Source organism: Solea solea, chromosome 11, assembly GCF_958295425.1.
Source record: "Solea solea chromosome 11, fSolSol10.1, whole genome shotgun sequence".
In the NCBI taxonomy this organism is placed as follows: domain Eukaryota; kingdom Metazoa; phylum Chordata; class Actinopteri; order Pleuronectiformes; family Soleidae; genus Solea; species Solea solea.
In genome coordinates this window covers 22572096-22598409 of record NC_081144.1, presented here as the reverse complement: position 1 = coordinate 22598409, position 26314 = coordinate 22572096, and the positions used below count along the sequence as shown (strand labels likewise).

Sequence of the window (26314 nt, the reverse complement as noted above, 5' to 3'; positions counted from 1 at the left end):
AGGTTAGAGACTGTTTTGAAAAGACAGTCATTACTGTGAATTCTAAGTAGACCATGTGCATAAAATAATGTGCTGACCTAAACTGGGTGTTTTAGTTTGTACATAATAATCTGTTGTGAGGAAATATGCAGTTCTGCTGATTGGTGACAGTTGTTCCTGGGTTCAGTGGGTCGGGGTTATGTGCTGGCAGCGAAGGCCACGTGATGAAGATATTTATAGATGACGAGATGTAAATAGCCCCAGAGTGTGTGGATACTCATTACGCCTGTTGTAGAACCTACTGCAGGAGCACCATTTGACTTAAGGTAACCATCTGATAACTATTCACATATGGCTCTACAGAAACAGAAAAGACTGATTATGTGGAGTTTGATGGTATTTGCTGTTGTAGTCGAGACTCTTTTAATATTCAGCTGTTTTGTATTATTATTTCTTCAACTGATCAATCAGTTATGCAATTTTATGTTCTCTGAAACTAGATAAATGTTGCTTAGTGACAAAAACAATATTAAATTAAATCATTTCTATTAAAAATATATAGCCAGCTAAAGTTGTAGTTTACTTTCCCCCAACTCTACTTCCAGTATTTTATAGCGTTGTTTACTATATGGCTATGTTTTCCAGAGCAGCTCCTTGTGCATTTCAGATGACCACAGAGACAAAAGATGACTTTTATCAATCAGAGGACGACTTGGATGAAGATGAGGCAACGCAATATATGATCGAACAAAGTCTGATTCAGTACAGGAAACTCAAAGGACTGAATCCGAGGTAAACTTCAAAACTGCCCTGTAATAAAAGTTTATTTTTGTATTCACTGAATCTGAACCTGTTGTTCCTTTAAATGTTGGCTCTGTGTAATGTCTTCTGGTAGTGATCTGAAACCCAGTGAAGATCCTGGTGAGATATTCAAAGCAATAAAAGAGGGTAAACGCATGTTGTTTTTAATCTGACAAAGCTGAAACATTCGTCTGTCAGGGAGCTGTCCTGTGATGTGATGTTTCCTTATTCAGGTGACGAGGACACACTGAACAGACTGGCAGAGCAGCCAGAGTCTCTGTCCAGGGTCGATGAACGAGGCTGGATCCCCCTGCATGAGGCTGCAGTGCAGCACGACAAGAGGATCATTGAGATCATATTCTCAGGTAGTAATGCTGCGATTTCCTGGAATCCTATGTTCCGACTACAAATGGAACAAACTATAACTGTAATGCTGGATTCACACGTACACGGTGGAGGTGTCACCTGAAACACTTCTCATTAATTTTGAAAGCAGTGTCATGGCACGTTCCAGGAAGTTGTAATTTCCATGCTGAGAGGGCATTTCTTGAATTTGAACCCCCCTCAATTCAGATGTCTAACTCGGATTCTGTCTTATTGTGCCAGTCTTATACACAGGTAGACTGCAACCAACGATTATTTTCACAATCGATTAATTTGTCCATCATTTTCTCAATTAATCGAGTCATTGTTTGGGCCATAAAATGTCACAAAATGTTGAGAAATGTTGATCAGTGTTTGTCAAACCTGGAAATGATGGTGATCTCAAATGTCTTGTTTTGTCCACAAATCAAAATGATTCATTTTTTAATGATTTCTTTGTTAAATGGAACAAAGAAAACAGGAAATATCAACATTTAAGAAACTGAAACAATCAGAAATCTTGTTTTAAAAGTGAAAAAAGTTGATGATTAATTTAATAATCAATTAATAATCGATGAATCGAGTAATTGTTTCAGCTCTATATACAATACATCAAAATGTTTGCAAAAATATGCTCATTGTTATCAACTGGTATTGCGTCCATGTTTTTTCCTGACTTTTCTGTGGAATGCAGTCATCTCAGAGGCAACATCACTCCCAGTTCCAACTTCCAAGTGGCACTGAACTGCATTGTGGGTCCAATTTGCTTTGCCTCTGTTGTGTTTGTCAAAATTTGGGAGCTATTCAACTTTTCATGCAAATAAACCAACACAGACACTAGCCAATGAAATCATACATTTAGCTTAAACAGCACGTGGCTAAAACAGAGCTCTCAGACAATGTTGTTTTCTCTTGTACACTCAATAATGGTAGAGAAAGAGGTCATTACATCAACATCACTTTAGTAACGTTAGCAACTCTTGATATGTAGTTAGCTATGACAGAAACCACTGCTCTGTTAACCTGTGATAGCCGGCGAGCGACAAGCTAGCTTCAAGTGTGAAATGTGAATTCAGCTATTTTGAATGGTCCTTATGTGACTAGGTGGTCATAAATAGCGCTTCCCAACCTCTGTTTCCCCTGAGTTGAGAAATATCTTCATTCTTTTCTTTGTTACTTGCCAGTGACACTTGGTCTGAGCCTTGGTCCGAGGCTTGAAACTTCAATGCTAATTAGGCACTTTTTGGACCTCATTTACAGAGTATAAACAGTGTCCGCCATATTTGCTAACAGTTATGCTAACAGGACCAAGTGTCACTGGTGGGCACGTAACAAAGATGAAGTATTCCTTTAAAAATGCCACCATCTTGTATGATTTTACAGCAGACCAAACGGTCAAACCAGGGTTAGGGTTAGCCAGAGTGTGCATTACATGTTCTTAAGCATAGGTTTACTCCACAAACAAATATGAATGACATTCTTTCCTTTATGTGAAGATCAAGTGAGGAACAAGTCCTCCTTTTGTTACAATCTGCAGTCTCGGAGTTCATAACACTAGTTCATCAATTTGCCATGTTAATTAGCTGTTTGTTTTTTTGGGTTCCAGCGTCACCACCAGGTGCCGCCCAGTGTCGCACTCTCAAAGGTGAGACGCCCCTGTTTCTTGCTGTTGTCCATGGCCTCAGAGAGAACGCTACATTTCTACTACAGAACGGTAGTAGCCCAGATCTCCAGAATGATGAGCAGGATTCTCCATTGGTGGCAGGTATGTGACATTAGTAAATTAGTACATCGAGTACAAGATCCCCTTTGTTTCACATTAGATCTTAAACATTTATAGAAGCATTTCAAAGGACCAAGGACCTCAGGAGATCTACAGCAGTCACCACCTCACCCCATCAAAACACATGATACCAAACAGATGTGTGTGAAGGTAATACATCTGCTCACGATAAACCATTTTCTCTCTGTCCTCTGTATTTCTCAGCTATTCTGAATGACCAGTATGACCTGGCCACACTGCTGCTTCGCCACAGAGCCAATGTAGACCAAACAGGACCACTGAACAGGACAGCTCTACATGAAAGTGCCTTTTTAGGCTTGGAGAACTTTGTCTATCTGCTCCTGGAGTCTGGAGCCAAACCAAACTCATGTGACATCAAGATGAAAACTCCACTGGCTCTGGCTGCACAGAATGGACATTTGAATGTGGTGGAGGTGCTGGTGCAGAAAGGTATATTATATTATGTTATATTATATTATATTATATTCATTTATTGATTTAAACACGCAGATTGAGGATTGTTATAGAGCAGTTGTTAACCTTGACCTTGTGACATATGGGAGTGTGTTGACAGTGTGGAAAACTGAGAGCGGCCTTGGAATTTTGAAGAGAGTGTTTTTTTTGGGGGGGGGGGGGGGGGTTTATAAATGAACAATTAAAATGTTTTAATTTTCAGTCATTTTCAATGGCTCTCAGCAGCTTTGCAAATAGCTGCTCTAGTTCATTCAGTCAATGACCTTTTTTTCTTTTGACTACTTCTTTAATGCCTGAATGTCTCCCACAGGGAAAAACCCTGTAAGTGCCCCGTAATCTTAATAACAACTATTTTTATCTTCCCTAAGCAATGGTTGCTCCTCCTTACGAAACCCTTTTAATCCCTGGGTGATGTTCTACTGATTTTGTTGATCACTACCTGGTTCAAAAATACCCGTTTGTCCAGCCCTGAAGAGGTTATTTAAAGACTGTGGGTTTCAAAAGTATCTTTATTCATAGTTTCTGAATTGAAACTGTGTCAGCAATTGATTAAGGTTCTCTTTCAAGTTCTTGAAGACAACTAGTACTTTCTGTATTCATTTTCTAGGAGCCAACGTGAGGTGTGAATCAGAGTCCGGCACTATTTTATTTGAGGCGGCAGCATCAGGAAACCCTGATATAATCTCCCTACTGCTGGAACATGGAGCCGATCCCAATGTACCGCTCTACAGTGGGCACCTGCCTATTCACCGTGTGGCGTATCATGGACACAGACTGTGAGTATAGAACCTGTGTCATGAGATGGAATGAGTCAACTCAATACTAGTTAAAACCAATGGACCAGATCCAAAACCCCTACATTTCACATAAATGCTTCTTTGACTGTAAAACTTTGGTGTCTTTATTGGAGAAGAACATTTGTTAGTGAGTTAGAACATAATGTTTTTTATGTTTATTTCTCAGCACAGAAGTGACATCAACAACTTGGTAATTTAAAAGATGCATAAAGGAATGTATTTCGCTGACATCAGTATCGGTAGATACACAAGGTTGAGGCTATGACTCAGAGGCAGAGTGGGTTGTCCTGGCTCTGCATGCCAATGTGTCCCTGAGCAAGACACTTAATCCCCTGTGATGTCAATGTATGAATGGGCACGATGTACTACATGTGTGACAGAATGTAGATATATTGTGTGTGCAAGAGACCAGCTGGAAGGAAAGCAAGGCCAGGAGCATCAGAGGTGGATTCAAACTATTCTACCATGGTCTAGATAAAAGGCATCGTGTCAGACAGAATAGTGAGTTTGAAGCTAGAAATTGAAGGTGTCATGTTGAATAATGAGATGAGGTGTTTGAATATTGTTGACTATTGTAGTGTGTGCCCCATAAGTTGATTGTCAGTTAGAAGAGAGTTCTGGAGTAAGTTGGGTGAAGTGTGGTAGAGATTGATCCCAGGAGAGAGTGGGGATTGAAGCAGACTTCAGTGGGCATGTTGGTGAAAGGAACATACTGTAGGTGAGGAGGTGTTGGGCAGGTATGAGTTTAAGGAGAAGGATGGAAATGACTGTGGTAAATACATATTTCAGGAAGAGGGAGGTGCATAGGGTGACCTACATACTTGCAGAAATGGAGATACAGTGCTGAATGTAGCCGTTGTGCATGAATGAATATTTAACATATATAAGATTAGGGGAAATTTACAGCGTTACAGCAACAAAGACAGTCAAGGTAATAAATAATAAACATGTATTTCACATCTATGCACAAACAATTTTAAAAGATTTGCACTGTTAGAATAAAAATAAAATAAAATATGCAGTATGAACACCGAATACCACATGCAAAAATAGGTATGGGACAAGAAAAAATTGGAATCCCTTGCAATCCCTGCTTACAACCTTTATTTTCAAACAGTATACAGCTATAGTTAATGTTAATGCCAAATGTCAACTCCTCTCTGACAGGGCCCTCGAGCAGCTCATCCCAGTGACTAAACTAGAAGCTATAAAGGAGAGTGGGATGAGTCCTCTCCATTCTGCAGCCGCCGGTGGACATGCCCAATGTGTGCAGATACTGCTCAAAGCTGGTTTTGACCCCAACTTCATGCTGCACTCAAGGGTGCGCTGCAACTACGACGACGACCGCAGGTCTGCCCTCTTTTTTGCCGTGTCCAACAATGACCTACAGTGCACCCGCCTGCTGGTAGAAGGTGGTGCCATGGTGAACCAGGATCCGATCAGCTGTCTGCAGGTGGCTCTTAGACAGGGCAACTATGAGCTGATCAATGCCCTGCTCAAGTTCGGGGCAAATGTGAATTACTACTCGCGCGTCAACACCACTCACTTCCCCTCGGCCTTGCAGTATGCTTTGAAAGACGAGGTCATGCTGAGGATGATTCTGAACCATGGATATGATGTGAAGCGCTGCTTCGACTGTCCGTACGGTGACAATTCCCATGATTATGCTCCCTGGATGACCACAGTCATCAAAGACATGGTGGTGAGACAAAGCTTATGACAATGATGCTAAAAAATCAGCCATTCACCAAACAATGTTAGACGTTTCTGATACTAGTGCAGTACCTGCACGGGGCAGCCCAGGGCCAACTGGAAGGGAATTTGGCTTATTCAAATCTCTGCCAGGTAAACGGCTGGGATATCCTCGAGCAAGGAATCCAATCTCCATTGGCTCATTTTAATTGGACACTGTAAATTGACCCCAGCCATTATTATCAATGCCTGAGCAATACTTTTTTCCATATCAATTTATGAAAGATGTTAAAAAATAACATAACAAAACCTTAAATCACAACTTTGATAAACATACATGACTATAGCATCAAAAAGGGCTGGAGGATATATCAATATTATTTTCAAAATTGTATAGACGAGGATAGGGCACATGTGACAAAACAAAATAAAACCTAATAAAATAATTCTGAAATTAAAGTCAACATTCTGAGAAGTAGGAATTCTAACATTAATCACTCTGACTTTTTTTCCTCGCAATGGGCTTTTATTTATTATTTTTATTTAGTATGTATTCACATGTGGCTGTAATCCTCTTCCGTAATATTGTGACATGAGACATGAGAACTGACATTGAGGCATTTTTCAAATATTATGATATGATATGAAATTCAATATCGATGACCGACACTTTGGAAATCACTGCGATAAAGAATTAAAAACCAAGAGGACCAGTGAAGTAACACTTGTCTTTGTTTCTTGTAGTTCTGTGAGGTGATCACCGTGTCCTGGCTTAAGCACATATGTGCTCAGGTGGTGCGCATCATGCTGGACTACACTGACCAAGTCTCCTTCTGTACCAAACTGAAGGAAGCCTTGGAGGAGCAGAAACAGTGGTCAGAGATCTGTCACCTTCAGAGTAAGAACGCTCATGATCTGTCACTTTTCACTTGTACACAAAGGTGTAAAATCATGTCTTCTAAAAAAACGAGTATAATTATTTTAATCTCTACACAGGAAATGCACGGAGCCTGAAGCACCTGTGTCGCTTGAGGATAAGGGAGCATCTCCGTTGCATGCGTCTGAGATCCCCAGCTTTCATCAACTTCCTTCCTCTTCCTCCCAGGCTGAAAGATTACCTGCGCTACAAGGAGTTTGATATTTACAGCAGAGGCAGCATGATTAACTTTGTTTAAAAGACAGTCACTTGTTTGCCTTGTGATTATGTGTTAATGTACATATCTGTGTACGTTATGCGTGCAATATCACCTGTACAACATTACATGCAACTCTACAGTACATTTTAAAGGACCAGTGTGTAGGATTTAGTGGCAGTTGGATATTGACACCAACTACCTCATACCTTAATGTGACCTTCATACAAAAAGCCCTCACTAGATCCAGTGTTTGATTGAGTTCTTCATTTCAGGTGACAATTATTAATGAATAAAAAACCACTTATGATCCCCCTTAATCCCACACACTGGACCTTTAAACACGTACTGTGTTATAACACTATTATGATTATCATTGTTATTCTTGGAGACAATTCTTTTTTCATTGACCTTTTCTACTCTTTTCTCCCTATCATAAGAGGCAGTGATCCATCAAAATGAATAAAATCTGTCACTTTATGGTTTAACTGTTGATTTATACACAATTACATGAAAAGAGACAGTTACACTGTAATTAAAAAATAATTAATTCTCAGGTGTCCTAAAATGGTAGTGGATGCCTTGTTGTCTTCACCTGGTGGTCGAATGAAATATTACAACTGTGGTAATTCCCAGGCTTGTGCCATCCCAGTGTGTGGGCTAAAAGTTTTTAGGGTTTTTACATAATAAAGGTAATAAATGGTGATATATATACATATATATGTATATATATATAAAAAAACACATATTGACCTACAAAACAATGACAACAGAATAATTAGAGTTCAATAAGCATTTAAAATCATAAAGGCCCATCACCAATTCTCTATGTGAAAATAAATTAATCTTTTTAAATATGTTAACTGTTTTGTTGTCTGATTTATTAATTGTGTAGTTACATTGTGAACTCTGTGTTTTAAAAAATAATAATACTACATAAACGATCCAGTGTGTAAAATTTAGCGTCATCTAATGGTGAGACTGGAGAGTACAGCAAATCTAGGGCTCCCTCCGCCTTGGCATTCCAGACCTTTGCGTAGTGAGCTCCAACTTCAAAACATGATAGACATGCTGTAGAAACATGGTGATAACCTCCATAAAATAAGGCTAAAGTTTATATAAAAGGTGTATTTTATGGTGAAGAAAAACACACATTTTTTTCCACATAAACACAGTAGATGGTATATTCAATGTCTGCTAAAAAAAAGTCTCCTAAATGTTGTACACTAGACCTTTGAATTACATTTTACAACGTTTATGTTTTACCCTCGACGTGTGTCAGTTGTTGTAGTTACCGGTCGGTGCCACTAGGTGGCGCGGATTGTCTCGAATGTAAACATAGTGACGGCACCGTTTTGCAGTGGTGGAGAAGAACGTGTACGTCATTTTCACAATGGCGGAGGCTGGGTGAGGAGGAGAGAGTGCGTGTGTGTGAGTGTGAAGCGGCACTGTGTTCGTTAGTGCTACATCGCCCGTGAGACGTGCAAGGTGCCCGAAAATGGCCCTGAACCCCAGCGCGGCGGGGAGAAAGGATCCAAAGGGTACCGAGACGGCCCAACTCCACCCCGGCGGTGTTGAGCCCCAGAAGAATTCAGCCGCCACCTCGGCCCTAGCCAACCAAAATGGCGATCAGGCTGGATGTGGAGACGGTGTAAAGCCCGAACATGAAGCCCCTGAGCGGCGAAGGAGCGCGCAGACGGACGCCCGGAGCTTCAGCAGTTCTCCCTTACCGGGCCAGAAACCGAGCGAGGAGCTGCCACGGAGAAATTTTCAAATCCCGAGGAAGACGAGAGAACGGAAAGGTGGTGCCATATCACTGCTATTTTGAACAGAGCCCTTACTGTCTTTGATAATTTTGCTGTTGCTGCTGCATGTTGCTAGCATACTTGCTAACTGGCTGCTCTGGCTGGTTTAATAGATTTAAACAAAATGTCCCCTGGTGTTAGTGTGGGTTTGAATTGGGTCAGCGTCACACGGCTTAACCCCACGGATAGTGTCGGTTGGTGTAGCGGGAGTTGTTTTAGCAGACCCTGGGCTCAGGTATCCGAGTTACTAGAGGAGCAGCGAGCAGCAGCTGCGCTACTGTGAAAGAGAGCTACACTTACCCTGCTGGAAGCACCACATTGTTGGGTCTCTTCACCTCTTCTTGAAGACCAGAGGCAGGTTGAAGGAACCCACTGGAGTGGGTTGCAGGCATCACCTGACAACATGTGGGTGTCATTGACCTCAGTGAAGGGCATGGATGTACCCACACCTACTGCATATATTCAAAACCAAGTTTTCATAGTGGAATAATTCAAATTGAGTAAAGACGCAGACACCTTATCCCAGCACAGTGTCAAGCACCTCATCTCTGAACTCCTCAGAGCATCTTTTAGTGTTCTAAGCAGAGCCAGATGCACTGATGCTGTGAAACAGAGTGTATATCAGTCAGCTACAACATTAAAACCAGGGACTGGCTTTACTGTTGTGCCTCATCACTGAACATATACACCCACCAGTCAATCTTGTTATTGTGTGTACATATAAAGTGGCAGGTGTGGTCTTCTGCTGCTGTAGGCCATCTGCTTTGACAACGGCATTCAGAGATGGCCTTCTTCATACCCTGGATGTAATTAACTTGTGCTTTTCGGGCCACTCTCCTCTGACTGTTGGCATCAACAAGTAGCTTGTTGCCCAGAGAACTGCTGCTTGCTGGAAATTTTCTTTTTGACATGGCACTCATTCTCTGTGTGAAAATCCCAGTTTATGAGCAGTGTGTGTTCTCAGACCAACAATATGCCATGTCCGAAGTCTCTCAAATCACCCGCCTTCCTCATTCTGAGGCCCAGTTTGAACTTTGACAGCTAGTCTTGACCATATCTACATTCCTTAATGCATTGAGATGCTACCCTGTCATACTGAGAAGTTGAACAGGTGTATTTAACAGTTTATCAGTTGTGTATAGAGGCGGTCTACAAGTCTCAGGCCACCTTCTTGTCGTATTGTATGCACAGTTGTGACTTGTCATTTTAGAGCCAGCTGTGTTTATGTGGTCAGCTTGTGCACCTTCAGGTGCAAGGAAATATAATGCACATTTTTGTCACCCGTGTACTCCATCTGTCTTCGTTCTTTTGCCCAAAATACAAAGGATGTTTATAATGTAATGCTCTGTTCAGATAAACTGTAGTGATCTCACTTCTTTGGGACTGTCTTTATTGACACGATTAACCGTATGTTAAAACAGTGGTTTTGCTGTTTTGTAGCATATTTGGTTGTAATGAGCTGGTCTCAGCAGAGAAGAAACAAGGATCCGGCTGGTTCATTAGCAACTCTGCTGTGCCAAAATCACGTTAATTATTGCCTGCAAGCACCAAGTTTGTATTCATATAATTGGGATGAGACATGCGGACCACATCGTCTCTGCATAAGGAGCGGCATATTGTAGGCCTGTTGGTTTGTCTGCACATACACATATTTGTGTGGTACAGATGCTGTATGCTAATCCACTGACTCACCTTTGTTTGTACAGGCTTGTACCAGTTTCTGCCTCCTGACAGCCGGGAGTTTGAGGACCTTGTGAAGATTTTATCCTCGTTTTACCTGGACATGCCGTCGCGAGGGTCCTTCTCTTACAGCAAAGCCAGGCTCATTCACAATGAACTGCTGGAGAAGGAGGTCAGTCAATGTCTACTACACCACACAATGTCAGCGCAAGCATTGCACTTGCTCCTTTTTTTATTCACGTAACCTTTTTTTCTGTAGTAATATTGTAAGTAGCTGTCATCGCAGCCTTCTAAACTGGGTAACAGGGGCTGCACCCTCTTACTTTTCTCATGTGCCCTCTTATCAAAATGCTGATTAAGCATTGGATGCAGTTCATTACGCTACTATAGACTCCATGCAGTCTTGCTTAAAACGACTGTTTTCCCATACAAATATCAAATTGATGCTAGTAAGCAATATTCCTGTTGGCTAGAAAATGCATTATGACCTCAAAAATACAAAATCATAGACGTCTCCTGTTGACTGTCACATACTTTTTAGTTTATTCATTGTTGATAATGTTTTCTGCTTTGGCACTACACAGAAATGTTGCAAGTTACATGATCTGCAGACATTCATTAATGCTTACTTTATTCAGGGAAGGTCATCAGTTGTTACAAAGACCTCAGGGAGCACAAGAATGCCCCATTTGCACCTCATATTTTCAAAAGTTCTGCACAGCACCACGCCCCCCTGCCTTTATACCTTAAAACGTTCAATATATGCTTTATGTTACATGTTCTACTAGAGCCTCACATGGCAATGTTAAAGCATTGTGAGGGTCAGATTGCTGCGTCTCACTTACCGTTTCCAACCTTTTGTGTACCAGTTCATCGAGAAGCGGAGAGAGATGAAGCAGGAGGGGCGGACCGAACAAGAACTGGCCGAGTCCTACTGCTTCCTTTATCCAGACAAATCCAAGGTTAGTATGTTTGTAAACCATGCATATAAAGGTTGATGGAAGTTATAAACCATTTTTTTTATTTTGTGATTGTTTATTCTCTTGTCATGTACAGCTCCAGTGGATCTGCGAGAAGGGTCTGTCTGTTGGACACTCCAAGATTACTACACTAGGAAATCCATCAGTGGGTATGTTACTGTTGACTTTAAAGTAAGAGTCTGAATAGAAGCTGATAGGTCTTGAGTCCTTCCTTTGTGGTGATACTTTGGGTTTTGCCAGCCTTTATTATCTAATCCATTTGAGGAGTTTCACCTGGTGAGATCACAGCTGATCCTCCACAGACATGGTTTATCAACAACTTGTGCAACAAAATATGATTTATAGGTGTAGTGTGAGATATTTCAAGCAGGCTTTTATGAGGCAAAACACGTTAATAAGTAAGTTACTGTGGCCTGCGTGCTCGCTGTGTCAAGAAGCAGCAAGTGACCGGTGTCTGAGGGCACAGGAGGTGGTTGACTCTTCAAGAATCAAGAATTTTATATGGTCATTATGAGGACATAATGGAATATTGCAGTAACTCCCAGCTTAAAGGCGAAGGACTTAAATTTGCCCGCACCAGTAAGTTGTTTTATGTTGTGACTTTGTTGTTTGTTTAAAAAGCCTAGCTTATTAGAGAAGTGGCTTCCACCTTCCCTCTATCAGCCGTGATGTAAAACGCATCACAGACACAATGTATTTCAATGGCGTTTGATCGTGCTGGTTTCCCTCTGATTCTGTTCTTTTGTCCTCGTAGGTGTCTACCTTTCCAAATACGCAGATTTGTTACAAATCAATCCTTTTGAAGTGGGCTCGTCCGGAGACATGATCATTTTTAAAGTTATGAGGGTATGGCTACTATTATCTCTTCATCATGTTACAAACATGACACATTCCATTATTCCCCACGGGACTGAACTCCAGCTTATATGTTTTGTCTCTCAGGGTAGAATAAAGCACATTTTTGAGAACATGCCGAAGAATGCGATGGAGCCTACGCCCAAGTTTGACTGTCACTTGTCCAAAAGTGCCAATAGAGTCACGTCGTTGCTGTCCTACAGGGCTTTTGAGCTCACACAGGTAAACGTAGGCTTTATTTCACTCACATACTGCATTTATATTCTATAAAAGCAGTCTCTGATTCTGTATTCTCTCTTTCAGCAATATTTTTATGAGTTTGCATTTGACGAGATCAAGGCACGGCCCCGGCACGTGTGTCCCTACGCTGTGGTTTCCTTTAAATATAAAGGCAAAGAAGCTGCTGCTGCTCCCTTGACTGCTCACAGGTACATTTGCCTGGTGGTTGACAAGACGTACACAACATATCTGCTGTGGTCTGTGATTTTAAACAGGACTTTTTTGTGTGTGTGTGTTTCTCTCTACACAGGTTTAGCACAATTTCCTCTGATGGAAGAGGTAAAAATGTTTAAAAAACTCTTCTATATTAAATCATTCTCCATTCATTTAAACCATGAACTGTCACACTCACATTTACTCTCTTAAAACAAGGAAGTCTTCACAGTTAAGAATTGGAAATCAAAATGTTTTGTGTGCTATACGCTGTACAGCAAAAGGGATGTGAAGGAGAATTTCAAAATTGTCATTCTCCAGGCAGCAACTAGTTAATAAGTATTATTTCGGTCATCGTAAATATGTCATAATATCAGAATACAAACTTATTACTCCAATAAAAAAGACAGACTGGATTCAATTTGCAGTGTAAAGACAAATCTAAAAATGCACTGGTAGAGAGTTCCAAATGTCAGATCCTCAATGGATAATGCTAAATTGGGATTGAGAGTTTAATTGGTAATTAGTCGATTATCAGAATCGTATCATTGCAGCTCTACGTTCTGTGGCAATCCAGCAATAATATGACGTTTACAGCTATGCTCTTTGCCTCCCTTGCAGGGAAGAACTACACTGTGTGGACTGGTCCACTCATAAACAAGGGTCAGGAGTTATTTCCAATCTGTCTACGATCTTCTTCACGACCCTACCTTCCTTTCAAACTGTGAGTAAATATGTGACACTTTTTTACCTCTGAAGAAAAGAACATATATGTACAGTATATCTTGTGGGCAGGAAGAGTATGGACTGTTATTCAGTATGTAATCATTATTTGTTGTGATTTGTCTTCTGCTGCTAATGCTCCGTGTGCTCCACTGCAGGCCCGACAAGCTGGAGGTGAATCGTGGCATGCAGCTAGACCAGGTGAAGCGAAAGATTCCCTCTGTTCTCTTTTCTTGGGACACCTACAGAGCATCGCGGGAAGGTCAGTCCACACCACATCCTTAAACGTTTGGAGACGTGTTGGTTAATAACTCGCAACTTAAAATTCAGTGGTTGAATCTATTTTAAATACACATTCTGCATTGTGCATTGGAAAATATTCATTTTTATTCACTTATGGTCTTCCTACAACTTAGATTCTGTGTCTTTAGTCTTGCTTACAGCATAGTCGAGTACAGCCAAGCAGATGAAATGTACATTTTAGAAAGAGTCCATTCTACTAATTGTACTATGTCCATTTTACTAAGAATTGCATTGAAACTAACATTTTAGTTCCATATTAGAAGTAATCTGTGTCCATGCTTTCACAACTGAAAATGTCGTCATATGTCAAGAAATGACAATGAAAAGTAAAAGCACTGATTTCTTTTTCCTCAGCCAGTGATGCTGTGAAACTGAACATTTAAATGTTAAGAGCTGACCAGCTATACCTACATACATTTGGCTATAAAGATGATGTAATAGAGACTAATACACAGATTATTCTAACTAAAACAGAGCCAGAAGTGTTTCCAACTAACAAACTCAGGGGAAATCATGGCTGGCAGGCGTGATTGTTGGAGACACGATGCATTTCAAAAACACATTTTCAAATTAGCAGTGTGGATGTAGACACATTATCTGCATTTTGGGTAAAAGCAGGGTCCCTCTTTTCTTGTTGTTAGACACAGATTTAGTTAGTTTGTTAGTTATTAGTTAGTCACAGCTAGAGCATGCATTTGGCTATACAGATTATATAAAGCCTGAAAATGGCATGTACTTTTAAAGCATAGATGCATTATGGGTCCATCACCTTGTATTCTAATGTGCTGTTCTCTGTGTCTGCAGTGATGAAATGTGGCATGTCCTGCAGTCTGTTTGAGGTGGTGGATGGAAAAGGCAAACCGACCAGCGGCACCTTGGCAGCGCTGGTCAACAAGCTGGAGAGAGACAGGATGGTGAGTTTACCAGGTTAATATGTATAAAGCTGTAAACCAACAACATGAACTCAAAATAATTGGCGCTGAAATATTCCTTTTTGCTAAATCTCATATTAAAAGAAGAAGCAAAGTAATTGTTTTTAATGTCTTTATATATAAGTGGATATAAACAAACTAAATGAACCTGGAAACATACAATAAAAATACACAAGGGGGATTAAGTACAAAGCAAGCACAGTGACGTACCGGCATGTCAAAATAATTATACATTCTGGTGTAAGTGACTGAAGTGTGTGCTGTCTTAATGCAGGTGCTGGTGAAGTCTCTGTTTGACAGGGGCTTTCTCTTCCTGCTCTCCTCAGCTCAGATGGTGGAATCGAAAGGTATCATACTGTAATTCTCTGTTGTGTCAGCTGAACACCTACTTACTCAGTGAGAGTTCAACTTCAAAAAGTCTCTCTGTTTGTTTTCCAGAGCGTCGGGGGCGGACTGAGAAGAACCTGCAAGCATTATTCATCTTTCAGGAGTCAAGGATGGTTGTTAAGTATTGTAAGTGCTGTTCGCTGTCTTATCCATGCTTTTTCTGACCAAGTGTTTTTACTGTCAACATCTGTATTTAACGGTTAACAGTGGAAACCTTAGTTAGATCCCTTTTTGAGAATCAGAAATAGATATGAGGAGGGCTCAGCACTGACACCCAATATGTTATCTTGACACTATTATGAGTTCTTTTTGGCTCTGTGAGCTGCAGTGCCAGGTGTCCACCGTCCACAGGCTTACAGAGTGAGCTGCATGCAGAGGCAGTGGCACATGTTTCACTCCACTGCATGCATCTTTACTTGATCTGAAGCCAGATCACTCGGCCACGGCAGAAAACCTTGTGTCATGTTTTTTGCATCTTAGATTCAAAGGTGAAATAAACACATCTGACAGAAATCACAAGGTTATGTGAATGGGGTCAATGTCAAATTAGTTCCAGCACAAAATGTAATATCGTAAGTCTCACTCTCATTACTGCTCTGTCTACAAATAATATATCTAAATATGAAATACTTGTAACTAACTTGGATTAGTAAACTTATAATACCAATAACCTATTTTCATACATTCATTGGCTTTATCCTCCATATGAAGTCAGGGGGGCCCCCATATTGTTGTCAGTGCTACCAACTGAGCTATCTGGTGCCTTCCACCCAACAATCATTTAAAGAAACTCCCGTGCCATAACCTTAACTACAGTTTTAGTGTTTTGTTCACAATCTTTTTCTATGATAGAACACTCTGACATTGTCTCGTGTCCTCCATTTCAGCATCCAGACTGTTTGAGCCTGATTCGCTGACAGTGGAGCCCCAGCCCGCTGTCCTGTCCTCTACGGAGCCCTTCATCCCTGCCCTGCACTACGCTCTGTTCAAGCTGCGACCCAACCCAGGCAAGGACGTGAGCTCCAGCGTGGAGCGACAGGCCACCGATTACCTGACGCGCATGGATTCAGGCACGGTGCGACCATTCATCTTGCCTGAATACAAATACAACGTGGATGATAGAACCAACCCGCTCCAAGTGCCCAGACCCAAATTCAACATGGAAGCTGTGCTCCGCTCTTACGTTCACAACCCTGCCAACTATATGTTACCTCTGAACAAGGCAAAGGATATCATGGAGAGAATACGAAACCCTGTACCCATACCTGTACCCGCACCCACACCCACACCCACACCAGGCCCAGCCCCAGCCCCAGCTCCAGCTCTAGCCTCAGCTCTAGCCCCAGCTCTAGCCCCAGCACTAGTGCCAGCTCTAGCTCCAGCCCCAGCCCCAGTGGAATACAGTCCCGTTTCTGACTGGGGCGGCTCAGACAGGGGCTCGGACAGGGCTGAGAGGCCGGCCCAGGAAAAACCGCCACCACCAGACAATAGCAGCAGTAGCAGCAGCAGACGGAGGCCGGGGCTGGGCCATTCAAATGGAGCACAGTTGCAGCACAAGCCCCACATTGACTCGCCATCTCACGCAGAGAAATTACGGTTAACGAAAAATGAGTATGATAAAAACAAAATGAAACAGCTGCTAAAGCTTATTCAGCTCCACAAGAAGGCACTAATAAAGGATCCTGGGAAGGAGAGGGGAGAGGACGGAGCCTGGGACGCCAACAGTCTGAAAAGGAAGTTTGAAGGTGATGAGAGTGGAGGCCTTAACAAACATCAACGCACTGATGCGCTGAGCAACGGGGAACCCAGTCAAGGTGAGGAGTGCCGTCTCTGTTGCTCGATTTTTTTCACGATTGCAACGATTGTCATTTTTTGTTATGGCGAATTTCTAACTGCAGCCCTGAAATAAGTCAGTTCCTCTGAAAGAGTGAATTTTACATTATTTTCACAGCACACTGTGATTTTCAATATTTCAGCTACAAATAAAAACATTGCTGCCCATGGGCACTACAACAGCAAACCTTAAGCATTAGTGTACAAGGAACATAGTGACTTTTTTTTCATTTTAATGCATCTGTGTATGTTTCATGAAAACTAAAATAACCTATAGCTGCAACAGTTAGTGTCGTTTCTTTCTGCACCTTGTACAGTCAATATGTTTCTATGCATAGTGAAGTCAAACTGTGTAGTCCACCAACTACGCCTTGTTCCAGTTAACAGTGAATCGATTTATCCAACAAAGTGTGTCCAGCTCTTCTATGCTACGTGGTTAAATGTTCCTTCTGCTTTTTAGCACTAGGCGGTTCCAGTTTAGCTGACAGCTAGTTGTTAGCATATTAGGCACCATTCTGAGTCATCCTCATGTTGATTAACTTTAAAATATTAAGTTCTTTAAGCTGACAGAGCTGTGGCATGTGCTGTAAAGTTGTAAGCATGGATCCAAAACCAGAAGTTCTCTAGTGCCAATTACAGGCGACCTATTAGGACTGTCAGTTTTTCCACAAATTAAGTTTGAACTAATTGACTCGTAGTGACTTGTAATTGGTTTAATTATCTCAAATGTGAACGTGAATCCTGTCAGTGCTCACTGCCGCAGCGTGGCGGACTTTACATTTACGTTCATGTTTCATCGGCTTTTGCAAAGTCATTTGCATATTGGATATTTGCACATCATTAAAACACAAATGATGATACGATCACAGACGATGTATATCGCTCTCCTCTACATACCCAGGACTGGGTGAAAAAAAAAAAAGATATAAAATAATATTCATATGAATGACCTGATATCAATTCAATCAAACTTTTAATATATGCGTTTTCCCTGGTGTAACCCTATTAGGCTTGCAAAGAGGGAACTGTGACGATGAATAATGCAGGGCGTGGATGTAAGGTGGCTGCCAGGTCTCAATCATTTTATCAGTAGTTTTCTTTCATGCACTAAACTCTGATGGCACCAGGCTGATGTAGTGGTACCAGACACAGAGTTGGCCCATCTTCTCCCGCTTAACAAGGGAGTTGTCAAGAGAATCGTGAACGCTGATAAAGAGACACAAGAATGATTCTTTATTTATAGAGCTGTTTTCAAATTCAACTGTACAAGTCCTACTAATATCAGCAAAATAAAAATGTTCTGGAAGGAAATTGGTCAAAAAGAATTTGACAATCAAAATCACATTATGCCTACAGCTCTAATCTGCACACACGGGCACAGTCGGCAGACTGATGGAAATATGTTTAAAATTTGTTAATGCAGAGAGCTCAGAGGTCAATTACAGGCTATTAAATTCATTTGAGCAATTTTCACAATTCAATGTTTAAACAATTTAACTGCGCTTGGTACAAAATATTAATCAATTTTTTTTTTTGGATCAATGGAGCACAAAACTACTTTGCAACAATGTAATTTTCACTTGTGCCATTATTGTAAACATGCAGTATCTTTCTGACAATGTTAAAACAATGTTTTTGACCAGTTACTACAACAAAGACGAGAAGAGTTTTCTTTTGTAAATGAAATAGCCCTCATAAAATCAATATTAAATTAGAACAAATCCAGACATTGTGAAGGGGAATTGTATTGATTCAGGTCATCATTAATGATACAAAGTCCTAACAGTATATACCCGTCCTTGCAATCTGTGTGACATACAGAAAATCAATATTCCTAAAAATCAATTTTGACCTTTTTGAGAGTAACGTGTGTCAAATTCACTGTGTATCCTAATAGGCACTTTAGCAGCTGAGATGAGTGAAGAAGGAGGACAGGGTGACAATCTGACGGCAGTAATGGAAAGCATGGGCATCTATGACACCGATCTGAGGGCTCACGGCAACAGCAACGCCACAGCGGCAAGCGAGACCCAGCGGCTCCTCAAGATCCTCCTGACCACTCTCAACAAAGCCATGGCTGGCTCAGTGTCTGTGCAATCGAATCACGGCGGCGAACCGTCGACGGGTTCAGGCAGCGGCGAGCCCTCGTTCCCCAACCCGGATATTAGGAAACAACTCGATCCAGTATCACAGACCAACTACACAGAGGTGAAATGTGAACGGCTGATTCTCGGGCTACTTCCATACCAATTATGTTTTCACTCAAACAAAACAGCATCTGCTTCCAGATAAGCATTTTAGCTCTGTTTAAGAAGTCATTTGGATCATGCTAATACTTTAAAAAATTGGGATGGAAAGTATAGTACTGTGTACTTTAACAGCAAAAGATTTTTGGGGAAAACACATTTTATTTGCTTCACTTTGACTGTGAACAAAGAGTAACGATAGATATTATTACTGCTTTTTAAAGATTTACAGTCTCTTCCAAAAGTATTGTAAGAGTGAGTAAAAACATTTGGGTTTGACATTAAAAGATGACTAAAAGACAAGATAAATGTAATACAAGACCAGTGTTTCAGCTTTTATTTGCAGGTATTTACAATCGAGATATGTTAGACGACTGAGAAGATGGCCTCATTTGTAATGAAACGCCAAATATTTTTCTGAGCAAAAGTACAGCAACAGATGGAATTAAATTAGATTCAAATGAATTAGTGGCAAATCCTTTTATCAAGTTACTTATTACCACACCTGCTCAGCCCACTTAAAGATGTGTAAAGTGACATCGGAGTAGATTTACTAGTACGAATACTCGAGGGCAGCATCGGACTCGATAAAAAAAAAATGCTAACTCATAGTTGTCTGCTTATTTTAAGTTTTACTTGCTTAATTTTTACTAATGAGAAACAACAGTGGTGAAAAGTAAGAACAAGGAAGACCGGCAACGAAGTGAAACTTAAACTCAAAGTAATTGTTAACAACCCGATAAGAAACAATCAAGGTTTTTGCTTCTTTACTAAAACGCAGCCCCCGAAAATTGAGCCAGGAGCAATTTAAACTTATGTTTTAGGGTAATGTGGGACGACAGGCATATCCGGTGCAGAACCATATGCATTTTTAAACGAAACAAACAGAAGTATAGCTGTAGCCCATAGTTGTTGTTTTTATCCGTTTGTGCAAAGCCCTAAAAATAACTTGTGGTGTTTTCTCTCTTCAGGAGGACATGGATTGCAGCCCTGGCAGTCCATTCAGTCCAGGCTCCCCTCCAGAGCAAGCCCACACCTCAGATAACTCAACCTGGGTTATCCCCGCAAATGAAGGTACCTTGAAGCAGTCGTCGAACATAAATCTGTCTCCATAGCAGGTATATCCCAGGCGTTACCGTGACAAGTTTCCCATCTGCTTCCCTCTAGACAAAGTGCAAGCGTTTCCTGAGCCGAAGCCCGAGCCCGAGCCTGAGCCTGAGGCTGTGCGAGTGGCAGACAGTCATCCAGAGCCCAAGACGTCGCCCGCGGTGGAAGCAAAAAAGGTGTCACCGCCGACAACATTACCAGTAGCGGAGGAAGTTCTCTCCAGGCCTTCCATCAGCCTGGACACCATCCTCAACCAAGAAATCCACAGCCTCTCTTCTGACATTAAAAACATCATGCAGACTCATCACATCAGTTATACCTCGCAGCTCCCACCACGGTTACCTCCACGCCACTGCTGGCTGCCCAACAGCTGCTTCTCAGACTTTGTTGTACCCTATGTCTCCCCTGTCCCCACCCAGGGACATGTCAAAGCACTGTGTGAGATGATGGACAAGTTAATCCCAAGTCCACCTGCTCCCTCGAAGGTCACTTCTCCACCTCCCCCCGTGACGACGTCTAACCTTACACCACCACCACCCTCCAAACCTAAAGCAGAGCCCTCTGTGTCGAGGAGCTCCTCACAGAGTGATAAAACGGGCTCCGTCAAAGAGACTGCAACCATAAAGGTTAAAACCGAACCTGCAACCGTAAAGGTTAAGACAGAACCTGCAACCGTAAAGGTTAAGACAGAACCTGCATCCATAAAGGTTAAGACAGAACCTGCATTCACAGAGGTAGCGGGAGACGTCTATTCTCCCTCTCAAGTCACACCAGAGTCCCCAGACCCTACTGCTTCCGGCAGTGGGTCTGGCTTGTTGGCTGGCAACCTCATTGGTCAGCTTAAGCCCGAGGTTTTCACCAGTCTGGTGGAAATCTTCAAGGACGTCACAAAGAACACAGTGAAATTCTACATCTACTCCGGTGACGAGGGGGAGGAGAGCACTGTCTGCAAGGAGATAAAGGTACACGGAAATGCTACGTAGGGACTTTTAAGTAGATTCTGTTTATTGTATAGTTAAAGCAACATTTTGAGATATGTGCCATATCTCAGTGCTCCGCTTTGTCTGTGTCAGTCACTCTGCACTTGCACATGTGTAAGAGTGGAGGACACGTTTCATCCATTTGACCCATAACAATGACCTCTCTCCTGTCTGACACAAAGGGGTACTTGAAAAGTCTTGGCAACAGCGAGTGCAGCCCACAGACGTTTCTGGAAAACAGCGGCAGTTTAGACAAGCTCCTCATCATCATTCAGAACGAGGACATTGCCGCACATGTGCACAAGGTAGGAACACCACCTACTCATCACACATCAACATCACCTCACCTGCACAACTTTAACTCACATTGGATTTATTACTTGATAACACGTCATTTGCATCTTGTGTCATTGAATATAACATGGGTTAAACATGAAACATGATTGAATAAATCAGGGTTCACACAGAATTTCTAAAAACTGATTTCCAGGCCTGGAAATGGTTTGGAATCAAGTCAATGTTTTGGAAAAGATCGACCCGATCAAATATCAAATATATCGGATATAAGATTCCAAGCTTCATAAACTTAAAATGATAAACGTGTCACATGATACAAGTAGTATGGATTATATTCCCTCTACTCTAACTCTAACAGATGGCTAATCTGCAAAATACCAGGCAAGTTCATTTTGTCTTATAGCTTTTGAATGAAAAATATAAGACATGGATCAAAAAAAGAGACAACTGTGGATGTTGACTAAGATATGTTTAAGTATTGAGTCATGGAAGTTTGGTAAAATATTGTGGAAAAGTTGTTTAAAAGGTTTTAAAAATGAATTGGTAAAAACATTTTGGAACCCTGATAAATTGAATAAAAACAAAACAAGTGGTAATAAATCTTGTTTTTTTTTTTTGACCTTGTAGATCCCGGCTCTGATGTCTTTAAAGAAGTTACCTTCAGTGAGCTTTGCAGGCGTGGACACCCTGGATGATGTCAAGAATCACACTTACAATGAGCTCTTTGTGTCTGGTGGCTTCATGGTGTCTGATGAGTTTGTACTGAACCCGGAACTCATCACACAGGGTAAGTGCTTTGTGGGGAGCAGTGCGGGTTCACGGGAACTGTTAGCTGAATGATAGCTTGAAATTAATGTCGTGCTTCTGTTTTGTTTTCAGAACAGTTGCAGGGGCTGCTGAAGTTCTTGGAAGATCAGAGCACCCCTGAACACCCCTGGCAGTGGAAGGTGCACTGCAAGTCCCAGAAGAAGCTCAAGGAGCTGGGGAGGTGAGTGTGTCCATGTCAGTGACCACCTAAGACGAGACTGGAAAGACCAACTGATCATAAAATAGATTTGAAATGTAAAGACTAATTATTCTTAGACTGAAAGAACTTCATGTCCCACAATCCTTTGCAACTGGAACTTCGTAATGTTTAACAAGTGCAGTGGTTAAATCTAATATACTGTTAATATAAATATTTGCATCAGTGCCTGTTTACAGTCAACAAGAAATTCAAATCAAATGAAGTATGATGAAATAATATTTAGAAAATGTTCTTATCAATTTGAAGTGGATGGTATGTAAAGATGTTCTAAAGTCTGGCCTAAAAACTAAAATATAGATGAAGCACTTTAGAAAAATATTCACTATAAAATGAATAACTCTGAGCTGTTTGCGTTTCTGGTCTCAAATCAAGTATTTTTTTCTCTGATCATCAGTCTGTGTTTCTTCCCTCCTCAACTCTCCCTAGAGCGCGTGTTTCACTCTCTGTTATTTAAACATGGAATACAAGGCTGTGATGCTCTTATACCGCGTTTGCCTCTGATGATGCCGTAATATATGCTGAAATACTGCTCTGTGCTCAACTAAATACCAGGACTCTTCAATGTGACGCTGCACCTCTATTGCTCCTGCACAATAAAAGCCTTTTTTTTTTTTAAAAAATAAAAATGAATGGATTTGGGTAACTGAAGCGGTAGAGTGCTTTTATTTTGAAACAAGAATGGGACGCATTGTACATGAAGCAGATTGTGACGTTGGAAAGAAGCTGTAGAAACATGGTGGCACAAGATGGAAGCCTCTGAAGCCCCTTGCTTAAACTATTATAAAGGGCTTGTTCTAAGGCTATGAAAAGAAAAATGTGAAATTCTAAAGTGAATATACACCTACACAAACGGTTATTGGTCGTATATAAAATGTTTGCCTATAAACCTGCCTAAATGTAACAAATCAAAGAGCTCTTGGAAACACCCGTAACACCTAAAATATTAGGTGTTGACAGTGAAATAGAGACATGGACTGCACAAATCTGGACATTGACTGGATCTACTCTCATTGCTCTCATAAAGGTTAAACACCAATGCCATGGGGCTGCTGAACCTCCTGACAGCCTATCAGAAGAAACACCTTGTGGAGTTCCTCCCTTATCACGAATGTGATACGCAGTCACGCCAGGCTCCAGACCTCGATTGCCTCATTAAACTCCAAGCTCAGCATACGCAGCAACGGCACCTTATCTTCCTCACAGGTATGTTCATCTTCAGAGACATCTAATCACCCGTTAATTGTCAAGTTTTTAATTGTATTTTTTGTTTGCTGTTTTCACAGAGAGGCCATTTGAGATGTTTCTGCATTTCTCCAGAAATGGAATAGTGATAGCAAGCATTGATGATGTTATGAACAGTTTCCACAGTCTGATTGGCTCCATTAATCAGAACGAGCTTCCAACGCCACCCTCTACTGGTGGGTAGCACCTAAAGCAGCAGTGAACACCAAAACACTTTGGATTTCATGTCATATTAATGAAGTGTAATTGCTTTATTAAATTGCTTTTTGCTTTATACAGTTAGCAATTTATTTTGCACATATGTTGCCGTTAATGCATCCACTGATTATATACTCCTCTCTACTTTTCCATTTCTCTCTCCCTCCCTCTCTCCCAGTAGTGAATGATGAGTGTGTGGAGGAGGAGGACATGTCATTAGACTCGGATGATGGCGAGCCACCCACTATAGCAGACTGCGCAGAGCAGAACCAGGAAGCCAAGAAAGAGAATCCTCCGCAGCCGCCGCATTTGGACGAGTTTCGTCCCCCACTCCCAGAGCAGCAGGTCACACCTGAGAGAACGCCATCGTTGTCCGATTACAGCGCTCTCAAAACGGCCATCTCCCAGTTCAAAGCCTCCAACCAGATAGGCATCTGCTCGGCAGACCTTGGCAGCTTGTCACCGGGAGGTTTCCCAGTGAATCCCCACCAGAGCTTCCTGTGTCCCTCAGCCCCGTGGTCCTCCTACACCGGCTCGTCAAGCTATGCGGCTTCCCCCGCCTACCCAGCCTCACCCTGCAGCAGCACCCAGGAGCAGGATTACCGGGCACCTGCAGCCCCCGCCACAGTCCCCACCGCTCCTGTCATGGCCACAGCAGGACCTCTTGCTAACCTGGCTTCTCTACCCATGGAGGTCAAACCTCCCCCTCCCCCTCACCTCATGATGCTGGGTCACACATACGGCTCGGACACTGGCGGGACCAGAGTCACCGGGAACTCTCCGCTCAGTGAAACAACTCTGACTGGTTATATGGCTGGCATTCCTAAAAATGCCAGTGGTACTCCAGCACACCATGATAGGACATTTAGTGGACCAGGGGAGGGTTTGTGGGGCACTGCAGGGACCAGCACAGGACAGACTAGCAGTGTCACACAAGGACTATTAGACCCAAGTGGGCTCCCCAAGACACTGGAAGCCCTAGGAGGCTGCACTCCTGGCAGTCACGGGAGCAGGACTCAGGTGAATTGCACTGACAGCCTTGGCTCATCTGTTGGCATTCCCACAGTGGCCACAAGGGGGGGCTCTATAGTCAGACCTAAGCTGCCTTCACATCCAATGACTGGTGTGGGATATGGTGGTATAGGCAGCATCCCAGGACAGATGGACCACGGGCCAATGCAGGGTGCAATGGGTCCTGGTTCTTTAGGGAACTATCGAGGGAGAGGAATCCCACCAGGATTTTGGACACGACCAGGACGAGGACATGATCGGGGGGGTGGGGTTGGAGGTGGACCCTGCTCTTGGGGTTACCCAGTAGGAAGGGGTGGGCCACAGAATTACTACTCAGACTTCACATACTCTCACAATTACGCCCCTGAATAGACAATCAACCTGATGAGAGTGGTAACACAAACACCATACTCCAGAGACTATTAGAACTGGCTGAATGTATATATTACCTTGTCATAAACACATTTGATTTAAGTCAGTACATAAGGATGATGGTTTTCTACATTAATAAAAATTGATACAGGCAGTGCCGAGTGTCCCACTGTCATGCAAAAACTGTATGTATGCTCTTTCATGTGAGCTATTTCAAACCCTGTTCAAACCACTATATTTATATTTGCCAACAAATGGTAATGGCCTTCCAGCCTCTTGGAATTTAACATGTTATTTCTGTTTGTTCAGGCTTTTTGAAGCGGTTTGTGAACAAGGGGAAAGGCTGATATTTTTTTAAGGAAAAAAACTATAGTGAATTAAATTTCACTTTTGCTGTTGGTTTTCTTTTTTTATTTGACATATTTGGTTGTCCAAAATTCTATTAAAATAAACCATTTCCAAATCTTGTTTGTGTGACAGGTTTGATGACGGTGTCAAGCAAACCATTAAAATTGTAAACCACGCCTCTCTTTCTGTCCTATTACTCCTACTTAGAATTCTTTGAAAAACCCCGTGTTTCTCACTGTTCATAACATTTGTAGAGCATATTTCTACAAGCAAGCAAGCAATTAAAAAGTGTGGAAAAATAAATTTTCTCTCCGTGACACAAGGCACGGTGCGCTGCTAGAAATGACTGAAATCTATTTTCTACCGCAGTGTAAACAATGTGCTGAGAGCAGTTCAGAGGGAGAGACTGCGGCATTTGAAACCATTTGAGACTCCCTGCTGAGTGCCACCGAGCCTGACTGTGCCACTATTGAAAGAATCATTAGGAATGTCAATGTCTTCCCTGTGTGGGCTTATTGTATTGCTGCATTAGCT

The 26314-nt window shown here is 41.9% G+C and overlaps 2 protein-coding genes across 4 annotated transcripts; both read left to right on the top strand.

Annotated features, from left to right (window-relative positions):
- The first annotated feature begins 233 nt into the window (after positions 1-233).
- Positions 234-7885, top strand: asb14b (ankyrin repeat and SOCS box containing 14b). Of its 2 annotated transcripts, none has more exons than XM_058643724.1 (10): positions 234-305; positions 625-771; positions 875-927; positions 1014-1145; positions 2750-2908; positions 3131-3376; positions 4008-4176; positions 5365-5899; positions 6634-6787; positions 6886-7885. In XM_058643724.1, the coding sequence occupies exons 2-10, from the start codon at positions 647-649 to the stop codon at positions 7062-7064; spliced, it is 1752 nt and encodes a 583-aa protein (XP_058499707.1). In that variant the 5' UTR covers positions 234-305; positions 625-646; the 3' UTR covers positions 7065-7885. The 2 variants fall into 2 exon arrangements, with proteins under 2 accessions (XP_058499707.1, XP_058499709.1); XM_058643726.1 differs by having other exon boundaries at positions 246-305; positions 647-771.
- Positions 7886-8380: 495 nt separating this feature from the next.
- tasorb (transcription activation suppressor b) lies at positions 8381-25956 on the top strand. 2 transcript variants are annotated; one of them, XM_058643720.1, is made up of 23 exons: positions 8381-8824; positions 10534-10679; positions 11377-11469; positions 11564-11636; positions 12242-12333; positions 12430-12564; positions 12646-12770; positions 12872-12900; positions 13396-13498; positions 13656-13759; positions 14605-14714; positions 15007-15079; positions 15171-15245; positions 16007-16933; positions 18850-19160; positions 20170-20272; positions 20366-21267; positions 21468-21590; positions 22210-22369; positions 22462-22570; positions 23634-23812; positions 23893-24027; positions 24231-25956. In XM_058643720.1, exons 1-23 carry the CDS (start codon positions 8521-8523, stop codon positions 25430-25432), a joined length of 5613 nt encoding a protein of 1870 aa, XP_058499703.1. In that variant the 5' UTR covers positions 8381-8520; the 3' UTR covers positions 25433-25956. The 2 variants fall into 2 exon arrangements, with proteins under 2 accessions (XP_058499703.1, XP_058499702.1); XM_058643719.1 differs by having other exon boundaries at positions 24228-25956.
- The last annotated feature ends 358 nt before the right edge of the window (positions 25957-26314 follow it).